Below are 23,605 nucleotides of genomic sequence, written 5' to 3' on the forward strand. Positions count from 1 at the left end.
TAGCCCTCGCTCTAGTCTCCTGTGATGACAGAAATACCCAGTTACATCTCTCTTTTAGACGGTTCTCTCCCTCCTCTGCTTCAGTGCAGTATATGATGCCTTATTTATTAATGGAAGGCCTTATTCTCTGTCTCTTTAACTTTATTGTGCTTTTAACAGAAGTAATAAATCTCAGTTGTAAAATTAACATTTCTTTATTATTATACCTAAATTAATTTTTTATTACAGTGTTAGCTAGATTATGGCTTGTGTAGCAGCGTATTAAAATAAAAGTATCCTTATTTTTTGATCAAATTACAATTTGGTCAAGTATTCTTGTACATGCTCTTATTTATTAACAACTGTTTGAGGTAAAATGGTTCATTTAAATACTACCTCTTTATGAACTGAAGTGCTTCTCAAAACCCAGTAAGGTGTTCACTTTTATGAGTGTGATAAACTGTATAATATGAATCCTTTTATTTCCAAATAAAATTTATTGATAATTTTTTTTCAAACTTTCCGCTGTGGTACTGTAATTGTTGTTGTTTAGTACTGTCATGTTAGAACCAACCCATAGGTGACTCTTCAGCAGTTTGTCATAGGCAGCAGACTGCATGCGAGGAGACTGCCTGTCTTTCTCCTGCGGAGCACCTGGTGGATTTGAACCATTGTGTTGGCAGCATAGTTCCTTAACACTAAGCCACCAGAGCTCCCTAGAGTACTGTAATAATAATAACTGCATAATGTAAATTAAATGGGAAAATGTCTCATGTTATATATATTCAATTTTTAAAAAATGTCTTATTCATACTATTTCTCTGTCACAATGTCAAGAGAAATGGTAAAGTTATAGCTCGAACTCCTTCCCACCACTTGGCTGTCGTTTTTCTTAGTGTGATGACTTATGTGTTGCTATGATACTGTAAACTATGTCAGTACTATTTCAAATACCAGTAGGGTCACTTCTGGGGGATAAACTTCAGTGGAAATTTCAGATTAGAAATATATCTTAGACCTTAGACAGTATGATTGGGACATTCACTTCTGAAATAATAGGTCTTTGAAAACTGTGGATAGCAGCATAACACTGTCTGGTACAGTTCTGAAAAATAAGGCTCTCATGTTGAAAGTCCTTCAAAATTAGATAGGTGGAGAGCTGCTCATCATTGTAAATCGACTTTCATGAAGTGAAAGGAGTAAAACTTTCAGCCCATGGAGGACCTTAATTTACTAATGAGAAGAAACAGTTACAGACATCCCTAATCATTGGACTGTAGAAGTGTGAAATATGAATCCAGGAAAATTAGGGGTTATAAAACATGAAACTGAATACGTAAAGATTGACACCAAAGGATGCTGTGGAACAAGGGATGCCATTGCTGGTGACAGATGGATATCAGAAAGATGTTTATTTTTAATGAATGCCAAAAACTTTCAATTGTGTGTTTCATAATAAGTTATTTTTAACATTGAGTAAGAGTCCCAGAACATGTTTTTATCCTCTTATGAAAACTGTACAGACCAGTTGTTTGCACAAAGATTCTTGTGCGTGGTTTAAAATCCAGGTTTGTTTTAGAGCTGTTTCCTTTTGCCATACCAACTCAGTGTGTATGCTGAGTAAATAATCTGAAAAGCTGGCTACTTTAGAAGAGTCTAGCTTCAGGATGGGAGAAAGATTCAGCAGCAGCTTGTGTTGTGCAGATGGCACAGCATTGTTGCTGACAGTGACAGGGACTTGAAGCACTTATTAAATAAGCTAATCAAAGTTTTGCCTTGCCTCTTAGGAGCACCAGTTGCACTTCTCAACGGCGGATTTGTTTGGCCTTTTGACAGTCCATATTATTAATAGGGTTTTTGATGGCCTGTTCTTTCAGAAATGTATTGCCAGTCCTCCTACTTAGTCTGTCTTGGTTTGGAAGCTCTGCTGAAACTTGACCACCATGGGTGATCCTGCTGGTATTTTAAATCCCCAGAGCATAGCTTCCAGCATCACAACAACATATAAGCCACCACAGTATGACAAAGTGGCGGCGTTGTGTATGAAAATAGCAAAAGTTCATTAAGAAAACAAAATTGAAGGCAGCGGAGACTCTGAAACTTGCTCTTGAACACTGAAAAGCTAAAGTGAAGAGAAATGGTAAGAACTGGACAGATTTCAAAGGACAGCTGAAGAAGGCAAAGTGAACTGTTACAATGAAATGTGCAAAGACTTGGAGTTAGGGCATCAAATAGGAAGAACATGTTTATTCTGAAGAAAAGAGTCAGGCTTTGAGTTGCAAGACTGGATGATTCACTGGGCAAGATAGTGAATGAAGCAGGCAGCATCAAATGAAGATGAAAGGAAGACATAGAGTAACTGTATCAGTAAGAATTGGTCAGTATCCAGCTGTTTCAGGAGGTTGTATATGTTGCAGATCAGTGATACAGAAGAAGGAGGTCCAGGCTCTAGAAAATGGGCAGAAGACCTTTTGAGGTATTTCCACAAACAGATGCAGTCCTGACTGGCCACACATCTATGCCAAGACTGCTTACCTGGCCAACTGAAAAGAGATACATAATTTTGCCTTTTCCCAAAAAGTGATGATTTAACAGAATATGGAAATTACAGGATAATATTAATATCACACACAAAATCATTTTGCAGATTATTTTTTTAAAAGCTGGAGTAGCCACTGCAATCCCAGAGATATGCAGTTCGAATCCACCAGATGCGTTAGCAGAGAAGGAGGGGCCATCTCCTCCTGTACAAGTCAGATCCAATTTGACGGTACACACACAAAAAATAATAAAATAAAATAAAATTTTTTTTAAAAGGGCCAAACTCGCTCAGCATTTCTTTTAAAAAAAAAAGCTGGAGTAGCACATTGACAAAGAACTGCTAGAAAGTCAGCTAGATTCAGAGATTCTGTGGAATGAGGGACACCGTGAGAACAAAAACATTACAGATCTTGGTTGAAAGGAAAGGATGTCAGAAAGATGTTTACTCTATATGTCATAATAAATTATTGATGACATTGAGAAAAGATAGATTCCAGAACACGTAATTGTGCTTATGTAAAACATATACATAGGTTAAGAAGCAGTTGCTTAAACAGAACAAAAGAGACTGCTTTCTTTCAAATTGGGAAAAGTATCCATCAGGGATGTTTGGTTTGACCTTGCCTATTCAGTCCGTATGCAGAGCAAAGAATCTAGGAAGCTGCATTATATGAAGAAGAATTTGACATCATCAAGATTCAGCAGCAGCAGCTTTTGCAGCTTTGCTTGTAGATAAGTAAGACGATGGGGTTTCTTTTTGAGGAAGCTCAAAGACTGTAACTTTCAATATGAGTTGCACCTCACTGTAAAGAAAATAAAAATCTAGAGGTATAAATAAATAGTACCATGATAAATGGAGAAAAGATTTAAGTTGTCAAAGATTTTATTTTATTTGAACCCATAATTAGCACCCATGGAAGCAGTAGTCAAGAAATGAAAGGAGTAACACCTTTTTTTGTTTGTTTTTTACTCCAAATCTTCAACCACCAATCAGTTCTCAGATCCATCATTAGTATTCCATGCAAGTGGAAGCCAGCATTCACCATCTGGTCAGTCTGAATGCAGCCCCCACACTGGATTTTTATTTCTACCACAACTAAGTAGAAGAACACCTTGGAATGTGTGGGACACTTCTTCCCCCAGTTAACAAAGGAAAAGCCAAGGGTGCTGAACATCTCTTGAAGCTGCAAAACCAGGATGCTGACAGTATCTTATTCTAAGACATACAGCGATCATCCCAGGATAAGTGTGGGAGAACCCTGGACACCATGGAAGCAGCCCGGTCCTTGGAGAAGAACTTGAACTAGGCTCCGTGGATCTCAATTCTCTGGTTTCTACCATCAGTGTGACTTTCTGCAGAGCCACTTCCTTCTTCCACTGAAACTGCTGAAGCTCAAGATGGGTGATTATCTGGCCAGCCTTTGAAGACTGTGCAGTCCACAGGTAGGGCTAGGCAAGAGGATCTCTTTCAATGACTTACCCTCATGCATAACTAGGATCTTTGGGAACCTCTGTATTCCTCTGCCATCAGCAGCAAGCTTCTCCTTTCTATCCTGGAGCCGAGTCATTTCTACCCAGGAGCCCCTTTGCCCATGCCTTGGACCAAATGGAAATAGTAAAACTTTTTCCCCGCAAAAAAAAAATAAGTAAAAGGACATTCTTTTTCCAAGAATCTCTATATTTTTTAACAGTAGAGTTCTTACTCTAAAGACTAAGGTTAACTTAACACAAAACCCACTGTTGTTGAGTTGATTCCAGATCATAAGACCTTCCATTGACTTTACAAAAGTCAAAGTATTTTCATTTGCCTCATATGCATGGACCAATTGGCAGCATCAGGATGGATGGTGAAGAGATTGAGATTGTACACAGCTTTAGTTTGCTTGGCTCCGTAGTCAACAGTCTTGGCACCAGCAGCCAGGAAATTAAAAGGCGCATTGCCATGGGAAAGTCTGCTGTTAGGGACTTCTCCAAAGTGCTGAAGAGCAATGGTGTCTCTTTGGAGACTAAGGTGTGTCTGATACAGGCCATGGTCTTTGCAGTCACCTGTTATGCATCAGAGAGTTGGACAATGACCAAGGAGGATAGAAGGAGAATTGATGCCTTTGAGTTGTGGTGCTGGAGAAGAGTATTGAGAATACCATGGACTGCTAGGAAAACAAACAGATTTGTCCTAGAAAGGGTTAAACCGGGTGGCTCCTTGGAGGCAAGGATTCTGAGGCTCCGTCTAACATACTTTGGACATGTTGTGAGGAGAGACCGGTCCTTGGATAGGGACATCATGCTTGGGAGGGTGGAGGGACAGCGCAAGAGAGGAAGGCCCTCTGTGAGGTGGATTGATTCAGTGACTGGGATTTTTGCGATGGGAGTGTCAGAGACAGTGCGATTGGCACAGGACAGAGCGGAGTTTAGGGCTGTTGTACATAGGGTTGCTATGAGTCGCAAGCGACTCGACGGCACATAACAACAACAACAAACGTGCATGTGAAAGTTGGACAGTGAATAAGGAAGATCAAAGGAGATTTGATGCCTTTGAATTGTGGTATTGGCTAAGACTATTAAATATATCGTGACTGCCAAAAGAACAAACAAATCTGTCTTGGAAGAAGTGTTCTGGGAAATGTCAGTCTGTGGAGAAGGACATCATGCTTAGAAAAATAGAGGATCAAGTGCAACCATTCTGGAAGGCAGTATGATGCTTTCTCAAAAAGTTGGAAATAGAAATACCATTTAACCCAGCAGTTCCATTACTGGGAATATACCCTAAAGAAATCAGAATTGCCACCCAAAACAGATACATGCACACCCATGTTTATTGCTGCATTTGTTCATAATAGCAAAGGTACGGAAACAACCCAAGTGCCCATCAAACAGATAGAGAAGCTATGGAATATTCACACCATGGAATACTATGCAGCTCTGAAAAACAAGGAACTCATGAAAAACTATACAAAATGGATGATCCTGGAGGACATTATGCTGAAATATCTCAGTTACGAAAGGACAATTACTGCATAATGCCACTGCTATAAAACAAGACTGACAAGGGGGTTGGAGTGTAAACTAAGAGGGGATAAATGATGTACACTGCATTGAAACAGATGAGGGAAAGAACTGCTTAAAAGGAATATATGATTAAGTAGTATTTGCATGACTACAGTCCAGAATAAGAGCTGCATCGTAAAGTACTGGGGAGGATTGTACAATAAGATTTTTTTTCCAAAGAAAAAGCAAACTGGGGGTGGAGAGGAGGGGAGTCAGGGAGGAAAATGTGCAACAATGAATGAATGGAAATCCAAGTTCTCTATAAACTTCCATTAAAAAAAAAAAAAAGAAAGAAAATACCATGGCATGGGTCAGGCACACTTTAGTACTTTTTAAAAGCACATCTTTGATCTTTCATCTTTGGAGAAGTCCATATGACAGCAGATTTCACCAATGCAGTGTATCTTTTGATTTCAAGACTGTGCTACCAAGGATTCTATTTGTGGATCCAAGTGAAATGAAATAATTGACAACTTCAATCTTTTCTCCCATCTATCATGATGTTGTATATTGGTCCAGTGGTGAGGATTTTTGTTTTATTGATGTAACCCATAATAATTAAGGCAGTAAATTTTATCTTCTGCAGTAAATACTTGAATTTTTCCTCACTTTTAGCGAACAAGGTTGTGTCATCTGCATAAACATAGGTTGTAAATGAATCTTTCTCCATTCCTAATAGCACATCAAGTACAGATTGAATGGACATGGAGAAAGAATGCAACCCTAATTCCTAGCCCTTTGGAAATAAAAATAGAGGATCCTTGAAAAAGTAGAAGACCATCATGGAGATGGGTTGACACAGTGACACAGTAGAGATTGTGAGGCTGGTGTAGAAACGGGCAAGATTTCCTCCTGTTGAACACGGGGCTACTGTGAGTCAGAGCTGAGAGGAGATACTTCATGACAGCAGCTTCTCCTTAAGAGTAGAAGAACTTTTCCCACTCTTTATTCTCCTGCCTTGGGATGAAATGATATTTGAATTAATACTGAGTTTCAAAAAGAATTCTTTGCTTTTGGAAAATAATGTATAATAATAAAGTAACTTCACGTTAATGTACGCATGTAATTTAAAAATAAACTATGCCTTAGTTTAATAGTTGGCATAAAAAGTTAGATTACTTCATGGAATTTGCATTGGAGGTGTTTTGCTACTTAATAGTAGTGCTGACGAATTTCCATAGGATGTGTAACTATTGAATTCTTACTTATTTTTGCTGTTTATAGATCCATGATGAAATTTTGGTATCAAGCATAGATGCTTCTAGACAGCTAATGTTAAATGAAGAGCAACTGGAAGATATGAGGCAGGAACTTGTAAGGCAATATGAAGAACACCAACAGGCAACAGAACTTCTGAGGCAGGCACACATGCACCAGATGGAGCGACAACGAGAAGACCAGGAACAACTACAAGAAGAGATAAGGAGACTTAATAGGCAATTAGCCCAGGTATGAAAAGGGACTACTCCATTCCCTCCCCCATTCAAAATAGGAGTAGTCTACATTTAACATTTTAAAAAAAAGGTAAAATTATCCCACCAAAAGCTATGAATATTTAACATAAGGAACAAGCTCCAGCAGCACAGTGTCAATAGGTCTTGTTAAGGGCACCTAAAACTCAGCCTTGCAGTGTGCATTGTTTTCTTTCTTAACTGCCTTTCCAGGCCCTGGAAAAGGGGTTACAAGGTAGTTGTCTTGTTGATGTTTAAGCATTCTATTGACTATACATGGCAAAAACACCTGGGCAGTTTTTAGATATATACTTTGTGCTGAGGTGCTCCAGAATACAATTGGTACTATTCCATTTTCCGTATTAGTTTTTGTTGAGTTCACCAGTAAGCCAAGGTTTACCCCTCTCTATCTTCAGTCTATCTTTTTAATCATGAATGGAAATCTTCTGACATAATATGTTTCTGGAACTTTCTCCCGGAAAACATCTCTCCTTGATTTTAAAAATGTAAATTTATATAACATTCTTATTCTTTCTCTTCACTAAATTGAAATCCTTGGTATTTGGGAACTGGATTCTTGACAATTATCAAATGTATATATACATATTATACTCACAAAATCATTGAGGAAAAGCAAGAAATGTTGATCTTTTAGAGAAGTTTTATAATTTCTTTAAAAAACAAACTTGTTGATGGCAATTTTGACAGCTATAGCCAAAGGAGAGTAAAGAACTCTTATAATGGAATTTTCAAATATATTTTAATAGTAGAATTGAGACTAAAATATATCATTTGGAGAATTTAATTTTGCTTTTCCACATTGTATTTTGTTAATTCAGATTTCTGAAATTTCAATGCAAAATTAACATATAAAATAATATTAAGTGGGCTACACAATTTTCTGAATATTTAGTTATAATTTTTAATTTCAAATTTTGCATTGAATTATATATATGCTTTTAACCCCTTATCATGGAAGACTAATCTGGCCTGGTGACACACTGGTTAAGTTCTTTACTGCTAACTGAAAGGTCAGCAGTTCGAACCTCCCAGCAGCTCCATGGCAGTAAAATATGGCAAACTGTTTCTGTAAAGGTTTAGTCTTTGAAGCCCTGTTGGGCAGTTCTACTCTGTCCAGTAGGGCTGCTATGAGTCACTAGTAACTTAATAACAGTGGGTTTGGTTTAATGGGTATGATTCATAGATAAAACCAGGGCCTTCCCAAGGGGTTAAAAGAAATCTAATAATTCTGCTTTTTTTCCTCTATCACAAACAATATTCTCTCATGACCTTTTTTCCTTATTTAGAGATCCTCAGTAGATAATGAAAACCTGGTTTCAGAAAGAGAGAGGGTGCTTTTAGAGGAGCTGGAAACACTAAAGCAGCTATCTTTAGCTGGAAGAGAGAAGCTGTGTTGTGAGCTGCGCAACAGCAGTACGCAAACACAGGTAGTGTGGACTTTGTCCCCCCAGGAGCAATGGATCGACTATTCAGTAGGATGTGTTTGTGTTTGTTGGTGGTGTGAGATGTATTTTTTAATAGGTACTGAGATTACATATTTGTGATTGCTTACATGTAAGGTAGGTGGAGTCAGAATGCCTTACATTCTATTTAAAGTGACTTGAATATGACATTGCTCTAATAGCAACTGTTGTTCCACTAAGGAACAATCTCACAGACTTTACTGTTGGGCCGTAGTATGCATTAACTTGATTCTATTACAGTTTTTTCATTTGTGCACTAGACTGTTTTGTCCTCTTTTGATAACTTATCTCTTGATAAAATATAGTTAATTATTATTTCAGAGAGTATCTATCTATTTTGTGAATAGAGGTTTCGGTTTTACCCCATTAACAATGTGAAAGAATGACGTGCTGCATCTAAGATGACAGGTTTCCTTTCTATCCTATCCTCTCTACCTTTGCACAAACTGAAACAGAATGGAAATGAAAATCAAGGGGAAGTTGAGGAACAGACCTTTAAGGAAAAGGAATTGGAAAGAAAACTGGAAGATGTACCTCCTGATATTCTATCCAATGAAAGGTATATACAGTGTGTACAAAACGAGCTGAAGTGGTTGTTTTGATATTTTAAAGCTTTACTGTCTTGTTTTGTTTTTTTATTTCGTATCTTTATCTTAAAAATCTTTACTATTTGTGTGTGAAAGATGCCCATATATGTATATTACATAAAGGGTAATCAGGTTTTAATTATTAAAATATAAAAAATAATTTTAAAAGTGCTTTTTTATATAAAATAATTTTTATTTCCTATATTGATGATGGACTTAAGTTGGTAATAATATTACTTTGTTGAGCCATTCTTAATTGTATTCTTCTCATAGGCTGGTTTTGTATCCTAAAAAATACACTTGTACTAATGAGTTTATTCCTTCCCGTTATGGAGTTCAGCCAGTGATGCTCCCTAATTTCCTTAGACTTAGGAAAAAAATATTATAAATATTAATTTCTCACATTTAATTTTATTAAAACGCTATACTTACTACTTAGCAAATAGGAACTTTTAATCTAGTTCTTAGAGAAAGAGATACATCTTCTGATGATAAAAAACTTTTCCTTACTTTGATTTGGTGTTAATGTAAAAAAATGAGAATAATTATCCCATATTAAGAACTTTAAGCACAGTATTCTTAAATTAGTTTTGTTCAAATGAAGTTTGATATTAAACTCAGACTAATTTTCTACTAACTTAATTTCCTCCTTTTCCAATTTCTGTGACTGTCAACCCTCTCGTGTCCTCCTAACCTCCTTCCTCAGCTTGCATGGAGGAATTTGGCCCCTAAGATTTTGGCTTCCCCATTGGATCATCAGTATGGAACACAGTCAGTATGGAACTCAAACAAGAAAGACAGTGTATGAAAATTAGAGCTACTATAACAACATAAAATAAACATTATGTTTATTTTATATTGTTCTTTTTCTATTATTTGTCTCTAATTGGTATGTTTTAAAAATTATACAGTATTTAATTTTTAGACATTTTTCTTATGAGTGCTAATAAAGTATTTGTATTTATTTTTTTACTGTCATTAATTTTAAGAATTTTTTAATAAGTAGAAATATTTTCAAATTACCTTTTTTTGGTATTTATAACTAGAATTCAACTTAAGAAAAAGTTGAAAAACTAAAACCCTTGACTTACTTCCTACTAACTAAATTATTTAGAGTATTATTTTTAATACCCTTGCCTATGAAAGCCGAGAATTTGATCTCACTGTAAAAATAGAACAGTCTCTTTCACTGGACAAATACTGAAGGAAAATCTCTCCATTTATTATCTTGTCTTAAAATAGGTATGTCATGTGCCTTAGAAAACTGATATCCTTTCATCTGATTGTCAGTGATCTCTGACAATATAAAGTTGAGAGAAAAACTTTCAGGCAGAGATTAATTACCACAAAAATCTTATTTTATCTATGTGTTAAATATATAAAGCTTGCCACTGTAGTGTCTTTGTTGAATTAAGCTGTTGATGTGAGAGAGTTATGTAGTTATTCAAAAGATTAATCTGAATCACTGTTTGTAAAAGTGTATCTCTTGGCATGGAAAAATTTTATTTTGAGCAAAAAAAGAGGGTTCACAAAACTCTTTGACTAGGATAATACCATTTTTTTGTTTTAAAGTGTATGTACGAGACTGGTTCAGGGAAGCATATAAAGTTTAACATGCTAACCAATGATTATCTCTGGATATTGAGATCTTTTAGAGAATTGTTAGCAGTGCTTTCTCATTTTTTAAAAAGTAAGAGTGTATTACTTGTATTTCCAAAGAACAGACACACCACAACACCATTTAGATGGAAGCGAGATTGTTTGTACTGACCTCAGTGTAACTTGAGAAATGTCTTTCATTGGAACAAATGTAACAGAAAACCATTCGAGGAAGCCCTGGTATCAACAGATAGTGAAACTCTATTCTAGGACTTTAAAAACTGGTCACACTGCCATCAGACTATCCTTTTGTCAGTTAAACATCTGAATAATTGTCATTAAGTTGTAGAAATACTATCACTTATTTTCTGTAGTGGAATTTTAAAATAGTTCTTGACACAAAAGATAAAATACATATATACATACAATATACAATAATATGATCAATAATTTATTTTGGGCAATTATAATTTAATGGATCCTAATATAATGGATACTCATCAACAGTATTACTAGATCTATAAGTTACACTGCCTGTGTTCTACCACGTGTTTAGATTGAAATTTTGCATCTAATTAAAAGACACTACTGACTTAGCATGTTAGTTATTCTGTGGCTCTCTAGTCAATAAAATGCTGAGAGTTTGAATTTTTTTTCCCCTAACCGTTAAAATTCCCTGGCTAAAACGTTTCAGAAGAAAACAAATCCTTTTATAAAATAGTAAAAAGAAAACAATACTTTAGGTTCTCTGACATATTATTTTATTAGATGATCATACATTTTTATTGTTCAAATAAAATATTTTGTAGTACCTTTTTTGTAGGACATAAGCAGAATGTTTTCTTGGAAAAGATGAAAGCGTTTTCATAAATGTGTTTGTCTCTTACAGGTATGCACTACAGAAAGCTAATAACAGACTTCTGAAGATCCTCTTAGAAGTTGTAAAAACAACAGCAGCTGTTGAAGAAACAATTGGTCGTCATGTCCTTGGGATTCTCGATAGATCTAGTAAAGGACAGTCATCCACCAGCCTGATTTGGAGGTCTGAGGCAGAGACACCAATAAAGTCATGTGTCCATGAGGAACACACAGGAGGTACTAGTTTTATATGCTGTTGAAACTGTCGTCATCATCATCTTCAACAAATCTTGCAGAATTCAAGGAACTTTGCTATGCTTTAGAAAGACAGAAGAGATGATATTAAAGCATTTTACTATAGAAGGACCTCCACATGTAAATACATACACTAGAGGCATTCGTCTGAAACAGAATCTATGTAAGGAACCCAGGTTTTGATCCCAGCTTTGGACTATCCTCTCCTCGATTCTTTTTACTCTCCTTGAGAAGGTATTTGAAGTTATATGGCGGAATGTGCTGGGACATAGATATTAGGTCTAGACATGGCGTGGCCATCTTCCTTCCACCTCGTATTTTAGTGTCACATTGCTGGCTTCCAGACAGTTGCTTGTGGGAGAAGGAATCAGGAAATAAAGGGGACAAAGTTTTTGTTAGCTGGAGAAAAATAGAATCTGAGCTTCTGAGTCTGATCAAATCCACAGTTCATCAGGCATTTCTCCCAGCTATATGACTTTCTAAGAAAATGCCAAGAATTTGTGCATTTTTTGAGAGTATGCTTTTTGTTAGGTTTCATGCAGATAAATGAGAAATTATTTTACCTATTGACGATTCGCAGAGAAAAACTTGCTATGTTAAGTAAAATTTAAGTAAAATTGACTTAAAAACACTTTAGTTCAAATACATTTTTAAAAACTGCTTTCTAGTAAAATAAAAGAAAAAGTTACGGTCTTTGTCTTTGACTAAGACTGAACTAACTGACTCTTGGCTCACCCTCCAGCGAGTTTTCAAAGACTCTAAATCTATGGGAGGAGTTTGCCCGCCTTTTTCAATGCAGATGGTAGACTCAAACCCACTGCCTTTGGATTGGCAATACAGTTCCTACCACTAGGCTGACAGAGCTCCCCTTCTTGTAAACATAAGAGCTGCAATAATGTCATATTTTAAATCCTTTAGAATTTCGGCCTTTTGGAACTTTTTAGAGGTATTTAAAATCAGTCAGGGTTCTCTTATTTCTACATATAATCTTGATATATTGAAAATATAAGGTAATATTTTCTTGTTTTAAGTGTAAATGATGCTTTTCTCCTTCTTTTTTAATTATTAAATTTTTTTTAAATTTTAATGAAAGTTTATGAAGAACTTGGATTTCCATTCATTCATTGTTGCATATTTTCCTCCCTGTCTCCCCTCCCCCCCAGTTCATTTTTTTCTTTGGAAAAAAATTCTTTCATTGTTTTACAGTCACACGCCCACTACCACTTTACTATGCAACTCTTATTCTATACTCTTGTCATGCCAATAATACCTAATCATTTGTTCCTTTTATATAGTTCTCTCCCTCGTCTTGTTTCAATGCCATGTACATTATTTATCCCCTCTTTTCTTAGTTTCTCTCCAACCCCCATATCGGTCCTGTTTTATAACAGTGGCATTATACAGTATTTGTCTATTTGTGACTGAAATATTTCACTCAGTATAATATCCTCCATGGTCACCCATTTTGTAATATTTCATGAGTTCCTTGGTTTTCAGTGCTGCATAATATTCCATTGCGTGAATATACCAAAGCTTCTATATGCATTCGTTTGTTGATGGGCACTTGGATTGTTTCCAACTCTTTACTGTTGTGAACAAAGCAGCAATAAACATGGATGTGCCTAATGATGCTTTTTTAAAGTATGCTTGCTAAAAAACATTTGTTTGATACATTTGTCTCCCTTAACTACGTAAGGGAGGATTTTGCTGTTCTTCTGGTGAGACTAGATTGATTCTAATATTTTGAAAATGTTCTGAGAAATATTCTGCAGGCCACAAAAAGCACTTTGCATTTTGTTGTTAGCACCAAAAAACAACTAAATGGTTCTCTTAAATGTTTCTCAACTTAGTTGCTGAAGTATTTGGCAAACCAACTAAAACAGAAAACTCAATTCCAGAATATTTCAGTCTCAGACTCATTGCCATCAAGTTGGGACCAGCTCCTAGCTGACCCTCCAGTGGGTTTCCCAAAGCTGTAAATCACACAGGAGGATAATGTGCAGCCTTCTCCTGACACACCACTGGTGGATTCAGACTGCCGGGGGAGCAGCCCCGGCATTCATAGCAGAGCTCCACGTGGACTGCTGCCAGAATATTTATAGAGAAAATTGGACTTGTAGCTCAAGTGCAGGGGTTTATGTTCCCTGTTCATTTTCTGTGAGGTTTTCAATAAGAACATCTGATTTTTTAGTTGACATTCTTACATCAACTCACTGCTGTCAGGACAGAACCGACTCATAGCTGACCCATCAGTGGGTTGTAAATCGCATGGGACAAGATTGTCCATCTTTCTTCCTCAGAGTAGTTCATGGATTCAAAGTGTTCGCGTTTGCATTAGCAGCACAACTCTCTATGCACTAGGCCACCAGAATCTGCCAGTACAAATGAACAATTTTTAAGATACCCAATAATAGCATTTCAACTATAAGTGATTTTCATTTTTTCAGTTAACCCTTGGTTAGTTTCTCCATGCACTCTACATAATCTAGTGGGGAAAGATATTGAGAGTCTGATTCAAGGCGTAATAGAGTCCTATTTTTTAATGTTTTACTTAAAATCACTATATATTTAAACAACTCTGGTGACCTAGTGGCAAAAAAGCTGCATGAAGGCAAGTGGTTCAGGCCACCAGCTGCTCCATGGGAGAAGGTTGGGCAGTCTGTTCCTTTGCGATTAACTGCCTCTGAAAACCGGCTGGAGGGTCAGCTATGAGTCGGTTCTGACTTAAAGGTACACAGCAAGCCTCTTAAGAACCTTCCCTTTAAAATATTTAATTATTGACTGATTATGAAAGCATTCTATTAAGGTACAAGAAGAAAAATTAAGAAATCTGTAAAACATTTGTGTTGTTGTTGTTGTTGTTGTATGCCTTCGAGCTAGAACCAACTCATGGCTGACCCTGGTGTTCAGAGATTTTAAATCCCACAGGAAGAGATTGCCCGTCTTTCTCCTGCAGAACACTTGGCAGATTCAAACCATGTGTCTTAGTGTTGACAGTGCAATTTCTTACCAATAGGCTTTTTTGTACCAAAAGCTCCCTATAAAACATTTTAACAGAAATAATAATTTTGCTAGTGTCGGCACCATTGGTTATGGTGTCAATATTTTGTCCCCTTACTCTATGTTTCTGTATTCAGTAATGTGCTAGTCTTAGTAATAAAATTAGAATGACCCATGATATCGTCAGGGAGCATTTGTCAGGTCCCTTCTTCATCATGAAGGATATATTGAATTAATTACATTTCTAATATAAAACCTTCAGTTGTCTCATAAACCTTGGAAAAATATTGTTGTCTACTGTAGAATAGGAACTGACACATAGCTGACCTTCCAGCAGTTTTCAGAGGCTGTTAAGCATGAGATTGCCCATCCTTCCCCCTCCTGAAAAATATTAGCTTTAAATTACTGACACTGTGCTCTGCTTGCAAACATTTTTTGCTGATTGTCCTTCACATTTTTACTGGAGCTATAAGACTTTAACGTATTTCTTTGTTACCTTAATTAGTTTAACAACTAAGTATTAATTGTAAAGCACCTTTGGCTTTTCCATTTTTAATATATTGCTTTGGCTTTGTGTGGTAAGTAACACTTGTGATCTATTTTTAGCCTTCAGGTCTCAACTTGTTTTGATTTTGAACATGTATAGGCTTGTAGCCTCTCCTAAAAATTAAATAACTGCTGTGTTAATATTTGCTTCCTCATAACAGTAACCTGGTTTGTAGAAAGAGAAATTTTGAGTCACGTAAAATCACTTGAATCTGAGTAAATATTAGACTCAGTTCATAAAATGAGTTCTTTACAATCTATTTAAAGAAAAAAAAATTTTTAGCCCTAACCTGTGATGATTCAGTATTAGAATGCCCACCTGTCCCCAAGAAAACTAGAGATTTAATCTCATTCACTGCAGCGTCTTTTGCGAGCAATTCATGTTTATAGAAATTATCATAGGTCAGTTCTCTGAAGACCTTGATTCTTGCCTAGTGACCTTGGAAGGTCCCAGAGCTTCAGTTCAGACTTCTCCTCGGTCAGGTACAAGAGTCAGACTAGAGTCAGTGGTTTTCACCTAAGAAATGTCAGAGGGCTGTTGGAAGAAGGTAAGGCACTTTGATAAAGCCCTCCATGTTTAATATGAGAGGCCTATTATGTCTGTCATGGAATGAATATAATCCATGAAGTAAATAATTATGAAATTTAAAACCATTGGCCGACTTTCTAGTAGCATAGTCTGTAAGGAGTTGCGCTGCTAACTCAAAGGCCAAGTCTCTTCTGATTTGAATCACCAGCACCACCACGGGAGAAAAATGGGCAGTTTCTTCCCAGGTGATTTGCAGTCTCTGAAAGCCCATTGAGTGGTCACGTGGAGCAGCCATGAGAGTTGACCCTCCTTCCAGCTTGCTTTCTTCATCTCTATTTTACATACTTTTCTCCACATAGAGCCTTTTTAAAATTCATTTTAATGAAAGTTTACAAAGACTTAGGTTTTCCATTCATTCATTGTTGCACTTTTCTCCCTGCTGCCCAATACACTCTTCTCTTTGAAAAATAAAAGAAAAATTCTTTCATTGTTACACAGTCCTTCCCCCAAGTCCATTAAACTGTGCAGCCTTTATTCTGGACTCCTGCCATGACAGTAATACCTAATCATATATCCCTTTTAAACAGTTATCTCCCTCATCTGTTTCAATGCAGTATAATTTATCCCCCTCTTTCACAGTCTTCCCTCAACCTTGTTGTCAGTCCCGTTTTACAACAATGACCCTATGCAATATTTGTACTTTGTTACTGAGATATTTCACTCAGCCTAATGTCCACCACGGCCACCTATTTTGTATAATATTTCATGAGTTCCTTGTTTTTCAATGCAGCATAGTATTCCATTGTGTGAATACACCAGAGCTGCTCTATCCATTTGTTTGTTGATGGGTACTTGGGTTGTTTCCAACTCTTTGCTATTGTGATCAAAGCCACACTAAGCATGGGTGTACGTTTATCTGCTTGGATAGCGGTTATGGTTTCTTTAGGGTATATTCCCAGTAGTGGAATTACTGGGTCAAATGGTATTCCTATTTGCAACTTTTTGAGAAAGTGCTATACAGCTTTCCATAGTGGTTGCATCATTTTACACTCCCACCAACAGTGAAAAAGGGTTCCAATTTCTCCACAATCTTGCCAGCATTTGTTGTTTACTCTTCGGTTAAATTTTGCTATACTTACTGGCGTTAGATGATAATCTCATAGGTGTTTTGCCCAGAGTCTTTAAGTCACATCCTGTCTTTGAAACCACAAAAAAGAAAATATCACTAAAATTTGTTTGGTTCCTCAGATAAAGATGTGTTGAGAAGAATATTACATACTGTTCTTGATGAAGATTTTATCAACCTATACTTTTAAAAACACAGTTATTTCATAACTATTTAAGGTCAAGAGTAGCATTTGCCTGAGGATAAAGTCTTGAAAGCAGATAGAGATAGAAGTATTAATAGAAATCAGAATTACTGGAAGTGAGATAATCGAGGTTACATTGTGGATTTTGTAATTAATGTTAAAATAAAATGTGTATGAGTGATTGAATGAAAACACATTTGATTTGTAACTTTTCATGTTGTTGTTGTTGTTAACCATTGAGTCAGAACCAACTCATAGCTGACCCTCCAGCAGGTTTTCAGAGGCAGTAAATCACACAGGAGGAGATTGCCCATGTTTCTCCCATGGAGCAGCATGTTTCTTTGGGTTACTATTACAACTCCTTATCATTCAGCCCAAAGTTATTTCATGAATAAATGTTTTGCTTATCTACTAACAGAGGGAGGATTTTCTGTTCTGTAAGACTTAAACTAGGTTAACTTTCATATTTGGAAGACACTCTTAAGAAAGTTCTGTAGATCACAAAAAATACTTAAGCACCAACTAAAAGAGAATAGTATTTCTTCCTTAGCTTTCATGCCGTTTACTTTCTAGATGACATTAGTTTGATTTAGTAACTTTGCAGTATACTTTAGATTGTTCTTTGTGCATCTGAATAATTTTTAATTCTAAGATCATTTTCAATTCATAAACATGGAAAAATCTGAGCTGCCAACTCAAAGGCATTCTAATCCACAGCTACTGTGGGAGAAAGATTAGCAGGCTCCTTCTGTGCAATTTCTTGCCTCTGGAAACCCACTGGAGATTCAGCTGTGGGTCCAGTCTGACTCGATAGCACGCCGGAACAACAGAAGAGTCTATTTTCAACACTTGGAATAATATAAGTAAATTGAGGCCCTTGAGCTGTGTTGCTGGAGCAGAGTATTGAATATACCAGGGACTTCCAGGAGAACAAACAGTTTATCCTTTAGAGGGTGAAACCAGGCTGCTCCTTGGAGGCAAGGATTCTGAAGCTTTGTCTAACATACTTTGGGCATGTTGCAGGGAGGGGCCAATCCTTGGAGAAGCACATTGTGCTTGGAAGTGTAGAGGGACAGAGAAAGAGAGGAAGACTACCAATGAGATGGATTGATTCAGTGGCTGGGGTAATGAGGGTAGGTGTGCCAGAGACAGTCAAGTTCACACAAGATAGAACAGGGTTCAGGGCTATTGTACATAGGGTCACTATGAGTCACAAGCCACTTGATGAGACATAACATCAGCTGCTTCACAGGAGGATGGGCAGTCTCCTCCTGTGTGATTGACTGTCTCTGAAAACCTGCCAGGGGGGTCATATGGTTCAGTTCTGACTCGATGGTACACAACAAGAAGAAGATTGATAGTACACTATTAATCAGAAGACTCAAGTCAGCATAATTATAAATTATAATCTATTATATAAATCTATTGTGGAGTTAAGAGGAAGAAAAGACCAAAATGGATGTCAGAAGAGACTCTGAAAATTGCACTGGAGCGCAGAGAAGCCAAAGCACAAGGAAGAATTCAAGATACTAAAGAGTTGAATAGAAGATTTCAAAAGGCAGCATAGGATGACAAAGCAAAATATTACAATGAAATATGCAAGGAGTTGGAGTCAGAAAATCAAAAGGGCCGAACTCGCTGAGCATATCTTAAGCTCAAGGAACTGAAGAACAAATTCAAACCTCGAGTTGCTATAATCAAGGATGCTTTTGGCAGAATGTTAAATGATCCAGGAGGTATTGAAAGAAGATGGAAGGAATGTACTGAGTCACTGTATCGAAAGGAATTTGCAGACACAGAAGAATTTCATGAAACAACATCTGAGCAAGAGCCTATGGTGATGAAAGAAGTAGTTCAGGCTGCTTTGAAGGAAGTGGCAAAAAATAAGGCTCCAGGAATAGATGGTATACCAATTGACATATTTCAGTTAACCGATGCTGTCCTGGACGTGCTCACCAAGTTGTGCCAAGAAATCTGGAGAACAACCACTTGGCCAACTGACTGGAAGAGACAGATATTTGTTCCTATCCCAAAGAAAGGTGACCCAACAGAATGTGGAAACTACAGAACAGTCTCGCTGGTTTCACATGCAAGCAAGATTTTACTGAAGATTATCCAAAAACGACTGGAACAGCACATCAACAGAGAACTGCCAGTAGTCCAGGTTGGGTTTAGAAGGGGTCGTGGTACTAGGGATATTGTAGCTGATGTTAGATGGATCTTGGCTGAAAGCAGGGAATACCAGAAGAATGTCTATCTGTGTTTCATTGACTCTGCAAAGGCATTTGACTGTGTAGATCATAACAAACTATGGCTGACTCTGAGAAGAATGGGAATCCCAGAACACTTGATCGTTCTAATGTGAAACCTATACTTGGACCAGGAGGCAGTTGTCAGAACAGAGCAAGGGAACACTGCATGGTTCAAAATTGGGAAGGGCGTACGCCAGGGATGCATCCTATCTCCATACCTTTTCAACCTATATGCAGAACAGATTATCCGGGAGGCTGGGCTCTATGAGGAGAAATGTGGGGTCAAGATTGGTGGACGATTTATCAACAGTCTGCGTTATGCGGATGGCACAACCCTGCTTGCTGAAACTGAAGAGGACCTGAAGCGCCTGCTGCAGAGTGTCAAGGACTGCAGCCTCCAATATGGATTGAGGCTCAATGTCAAGAAGACAAAGATTCTCACCACTGGACCAATCAGCAGCATCAGGATGGATGGTGAAGAGATTGAGCTTGTACACAGCTTCAATTTGCTTGGCTCCACAGTCAACACTCTTGGCACCAGCAGCCAGGAAATTAAAAGGCACATTGCCATGGGAGAGTCTGCTGTTAGGGACCTTTCCAAAGTACTGAAGAACAGTGGTGTCTCTCTGGAGATTAAGGTGCGTCTGATATAGGCCATGGTCTTCGCAATCACTTGTTATGCATCAGAGAGTTGGACAATGACCAAGGAGGATAGAAGGAGAATTGATGCCTTTGAGCTGTGGTGCTGGAGAAGAGTATTGAGAATACCATGGACTGCTAGGAAAACAAACAGATTTGTCCTGGAAAGGGTTATACCGGGTGACTCCTTGGAGGCAAGGATTCTGAGGCTCTGTCTAACATACTTTGGACATGTTGTGAGGAGAGACCGGTCCTTGGAGAAGGACATCATGCTTGGGAGGGTGGAGGGACAGCGCAGGAGAGGAAGGCCCTCTATGAGGTGGATTGATTCAGTGACTGGGATAATTGGGATGAGAGTGTCAGAGACAGTGCAGTTGGCACAGGACAGAGCAGAGTTTAGGGCTGTTGCACATAGGGTGGCTATGAGTCGCAAGCGACTCGATGGCACATAACAACAATAACAACATATAAATCTATAATGTCGTGTATTACTAGCTCCATTGGTATCTTAGTTTCCCCATTCCTCTATGATTTTTGAGGTTTGGTGAAAAGGTTTGGTAGAAGGTCCTATAGAGACTCAAACAAGTCAGGGGAATGACTCAATGTAACTGCAGATATACAGGCAGGTTTTTTCAAAGAACCTGGCAAGCAGTGGGCCAGGCTGGGTTCCACTGAATGCTTAAACACAGTTGCACTGCCCTCACTCCCCCCATCTTGGTGTTTTTCATACACATCCCACAGTGGAGAGTGCTCTCTTATATCCATCCTCCAGCTGTTGCTGATTTGCACAACTATGCCACAATTAAAGTCGTTGGAGACCAGAGAGGCCTAAGGTAATGGCTAAAAGTCAGCTTGTAAGCTAATACTGCATAACCCAAACATTAATATCTTCAAACCCCTACTGGCATAACATTATCTTTTCACTTTGACTTGCTCACTTTGACTTCATTTACTTTTTCATTTTTTTGAATAATGTTACATTCTGGCTTTTTGTATTTTACCAGGAATCATAATCTATGTTGTTTTGTCACAGTGTTATCATTATAAGAGCTTCCTATTTTAGTGATGTTGTACCTTAATTGTATTTTATTTTGTAATTACTTAAAACTGTTTTAATTCATTTATGTCTTTTAAATGTTGTTGTTCTAGTTACAGATGAATCCATATCCTCTTACTCTGGAGGTGATATGCAAAGAAATGACAGTAGCATGTGGTCAAAAGTAACTGAGGAAGGAACAGAGTTGTCACAGCGACTCATGCGGACTGGCTTGACTGGAACGGAAATCGATCCTGAAAATGAAGAATTTATGCTGAATATTAGTTCTCGGCTACAAGCAGCAGTTGAAAAGCTTCTAGAAGCCATAAGTGAAACTAGTAGTCAGGTAACCTTTTGATGTTTCTAATACATACTGTCTTATTCTCATTTTTTAATTTTTGTGTATATTTTTGGTTTGCATACAATCATATAGTTTGTGTTTCATGCATATGCATTATATTTTATACAATCTTTCATTTACATTGTGTTTTGTTAATGTACATTGTGCACCAATTCTTCTTCTGTCATCCTGCCTTCATAATTCATTCTGCTAAAATTAATAGCAGAACAGTTATAAGAAGTGCCTAGGCAACGTTGTCCAAATGTGTGTTTTTCTGTATAATTCCATGATTTCTGACATCTGCAGCCCCTCCTTTGTTGAGCGCCCTCCCTCCTCTCTGTCCCTTGATTTTATGGATTGCTAGAACAGAAACTCGGACCCGTCAGGGGAATGACTCACATGACTATAGGTGTGCTGGCCAGGTGTGCTACCAGGAGAGACTGGTAACTGTTAGAGACTATCAGTTACAGTGTAGCTGAAAAGGCAGATATCTCAAAAAGAGAAAGATAGAAAGCCTCTAATAAGATGAGGATTGTACCCCTTCTTAATCCACTCTCCTTGATACAATAAATAGTTGGCCCAAAATAAAGTTATTCATCGTAGGAAAGACATTTTGAATAATAAATCTTTGATACTAGAGAATAATTAATATACATTGTATTTTATAGAATTAACTGCTATATATTTATCTAGGCCTGTTATTTGCCCCATCTTTCCAAGTCTCCATTAAATCTTTCCTATTCCTTCACTCCCCACCCACCCACTAGCTTTTGCTATCATAGTGATTTCCCTCCTTTCTCTTTTTCTGCCCCTTTCCTCTTTCCCCACCACCTTTTGAACATTTAGACACATTGTGCTCAGTTATCCTTCTCTTTTTTTACAATAATGGTCTTATAGGACCACTTGTCCTTAGGAGACTGAATTATTTCACTAGCATAATACTCTCTAGACTCTCCCATGCTATACAGTATTTTAAAAAATCATTGTTCCTTAGTGCTGCATAGTATTACGTTGTGTAGATGTACCCGCCTGAGGAGACAGAGGCCCAGGAAAGCCCAGCAGTTCAGTCCAGTCTTCTCCTACAGAGCGTTGTTTTCTATTAAACAGTGAATGGCTAAGCCTTCTTTTTTTTTTTGCTACTGCTGTCCCAGAAAAATTTAGTAAAGCACCCATTGATAACTGGTTTCTTTGTGACAAACAATATTGATATCATTATTCTTCTGTTCAAAACTAATGGCTAATGCAATATATTGATAGGCCCTTCCAGTTTTAAAATATAATGTTTTAATTAATTTATTTTCTAGACGCATACCTCCGACTTTTTGGTACCAAGAAAGAGATTAATTTCACTATGGTGTGACATACTACTTTAAAATATGTTAATTATTTTAATTAATAGTAACAGAAGGAATATTTTAAAAACCTGTATTCTCTTAATTATCATATTACTGTTACAATTTGATAGCAAAGTATGCTTACATTTCTTTCACAAAATTTTTATATCCTTTTCACAAGTATAAATAGATTACTTTATAATCCTTTTCTTTAAAATGAGAATACAATTTCTCTATTAAAGTAATATTTAGAAATACATATATTTTATTGGCATATACTTATATAAGTATATACGGATGTATATACACACATATATTTATAACTTAAATTGCTGTTTTCTCTGTAAAATTTAACTTCGTGTGTGGTATTTGTCTCCTATTTTACTGTAGTTAAAATCTTAAAATTCAGTAATTTCACTCTTTTAAAAATACTCTAAAACAGCTATAGAGTTATAGGTGTTGTGTCAGTCAAATGATTGCATCACTGTACATGGCAAATATCATTGGCATTAAGATGTGGTTCAGCAGCAGTATTAACTACATGGGCAGTACCATAAAGCCAGGTATTTCAAGGTTTTGGAAAGCTAAAGTTGGGAATTCAAAGAAAGTCTTTGATCTCTTATTTTTGGTATTTGAGTTTGACCAATGTTGGGGTTTTTTTCTGCTAAAAGCATTCAGTATGGTATTCTTCTGCAGTAACAGTGTTTATTGAACATGTTGTGTTGTTGTTATGTGCCGTCGAGTCGTTTGCGACTCATAGCGACCCTATGCACAACAGCCCTAAACCCTGCTCTATCCTGCGCCAACTGCACTGCCTCTG

General features: G+C 37.2%; 1 protein-coding gene across 1 annotated transcript in view; it reads left to right on the top strand.

The window, feature by feature from the left end:
* Positions 1 to 23,605, top strand: part of AKAP9 (A kinase (PRKA) anchor protein 9) — a 163,461-nt gene that overhangs the window by 72,952 nt on the left and 66,904 nt on the right. Inside the window, exons 15-19 of the mRNA XM_006891494.1 lie at positions 6,790 to 7,014; positions 8,324 to 8,464; positions 8,956 to 9,059; positions 11,576 to 11,781; positions 21,225 to 21,457. Of these exons, the coding sequence (XP_006891556.1) occupies positions 6,790 to 7,014; positions 8,324 to 8,464; positions 8,956 to 9,059; positions 11,576 to 11,781; positions 21,225 to 21,457 (909 nt within the window). The remainder of the gene's footprint in view (positions 1 to 6,789; positions 7,015 to 8,323; positions 8,465 to 8,955; positions 9,060 to 11,575; positions 11,782 to 21,224; positions 21,458 to 23,605) is intronic.

This window comes from Elephantulus edwardii, unplaced genomic scaffold (assembly GCF_000299155.1).
Source record: "Elephantulus edwardii isolate Elephantulus edwardi_28Jun2011 unplaced genomic scaffold, EleEdw1.0 scaffold00098, whole genome shotgun sequence".
Taxonomy (NCBI): Eukaryota; Metazoa; Chordata; class Mammalia; order Macroscelidea; family Macroscelididae; genus Elephantulus; species Elephantulus edwardii.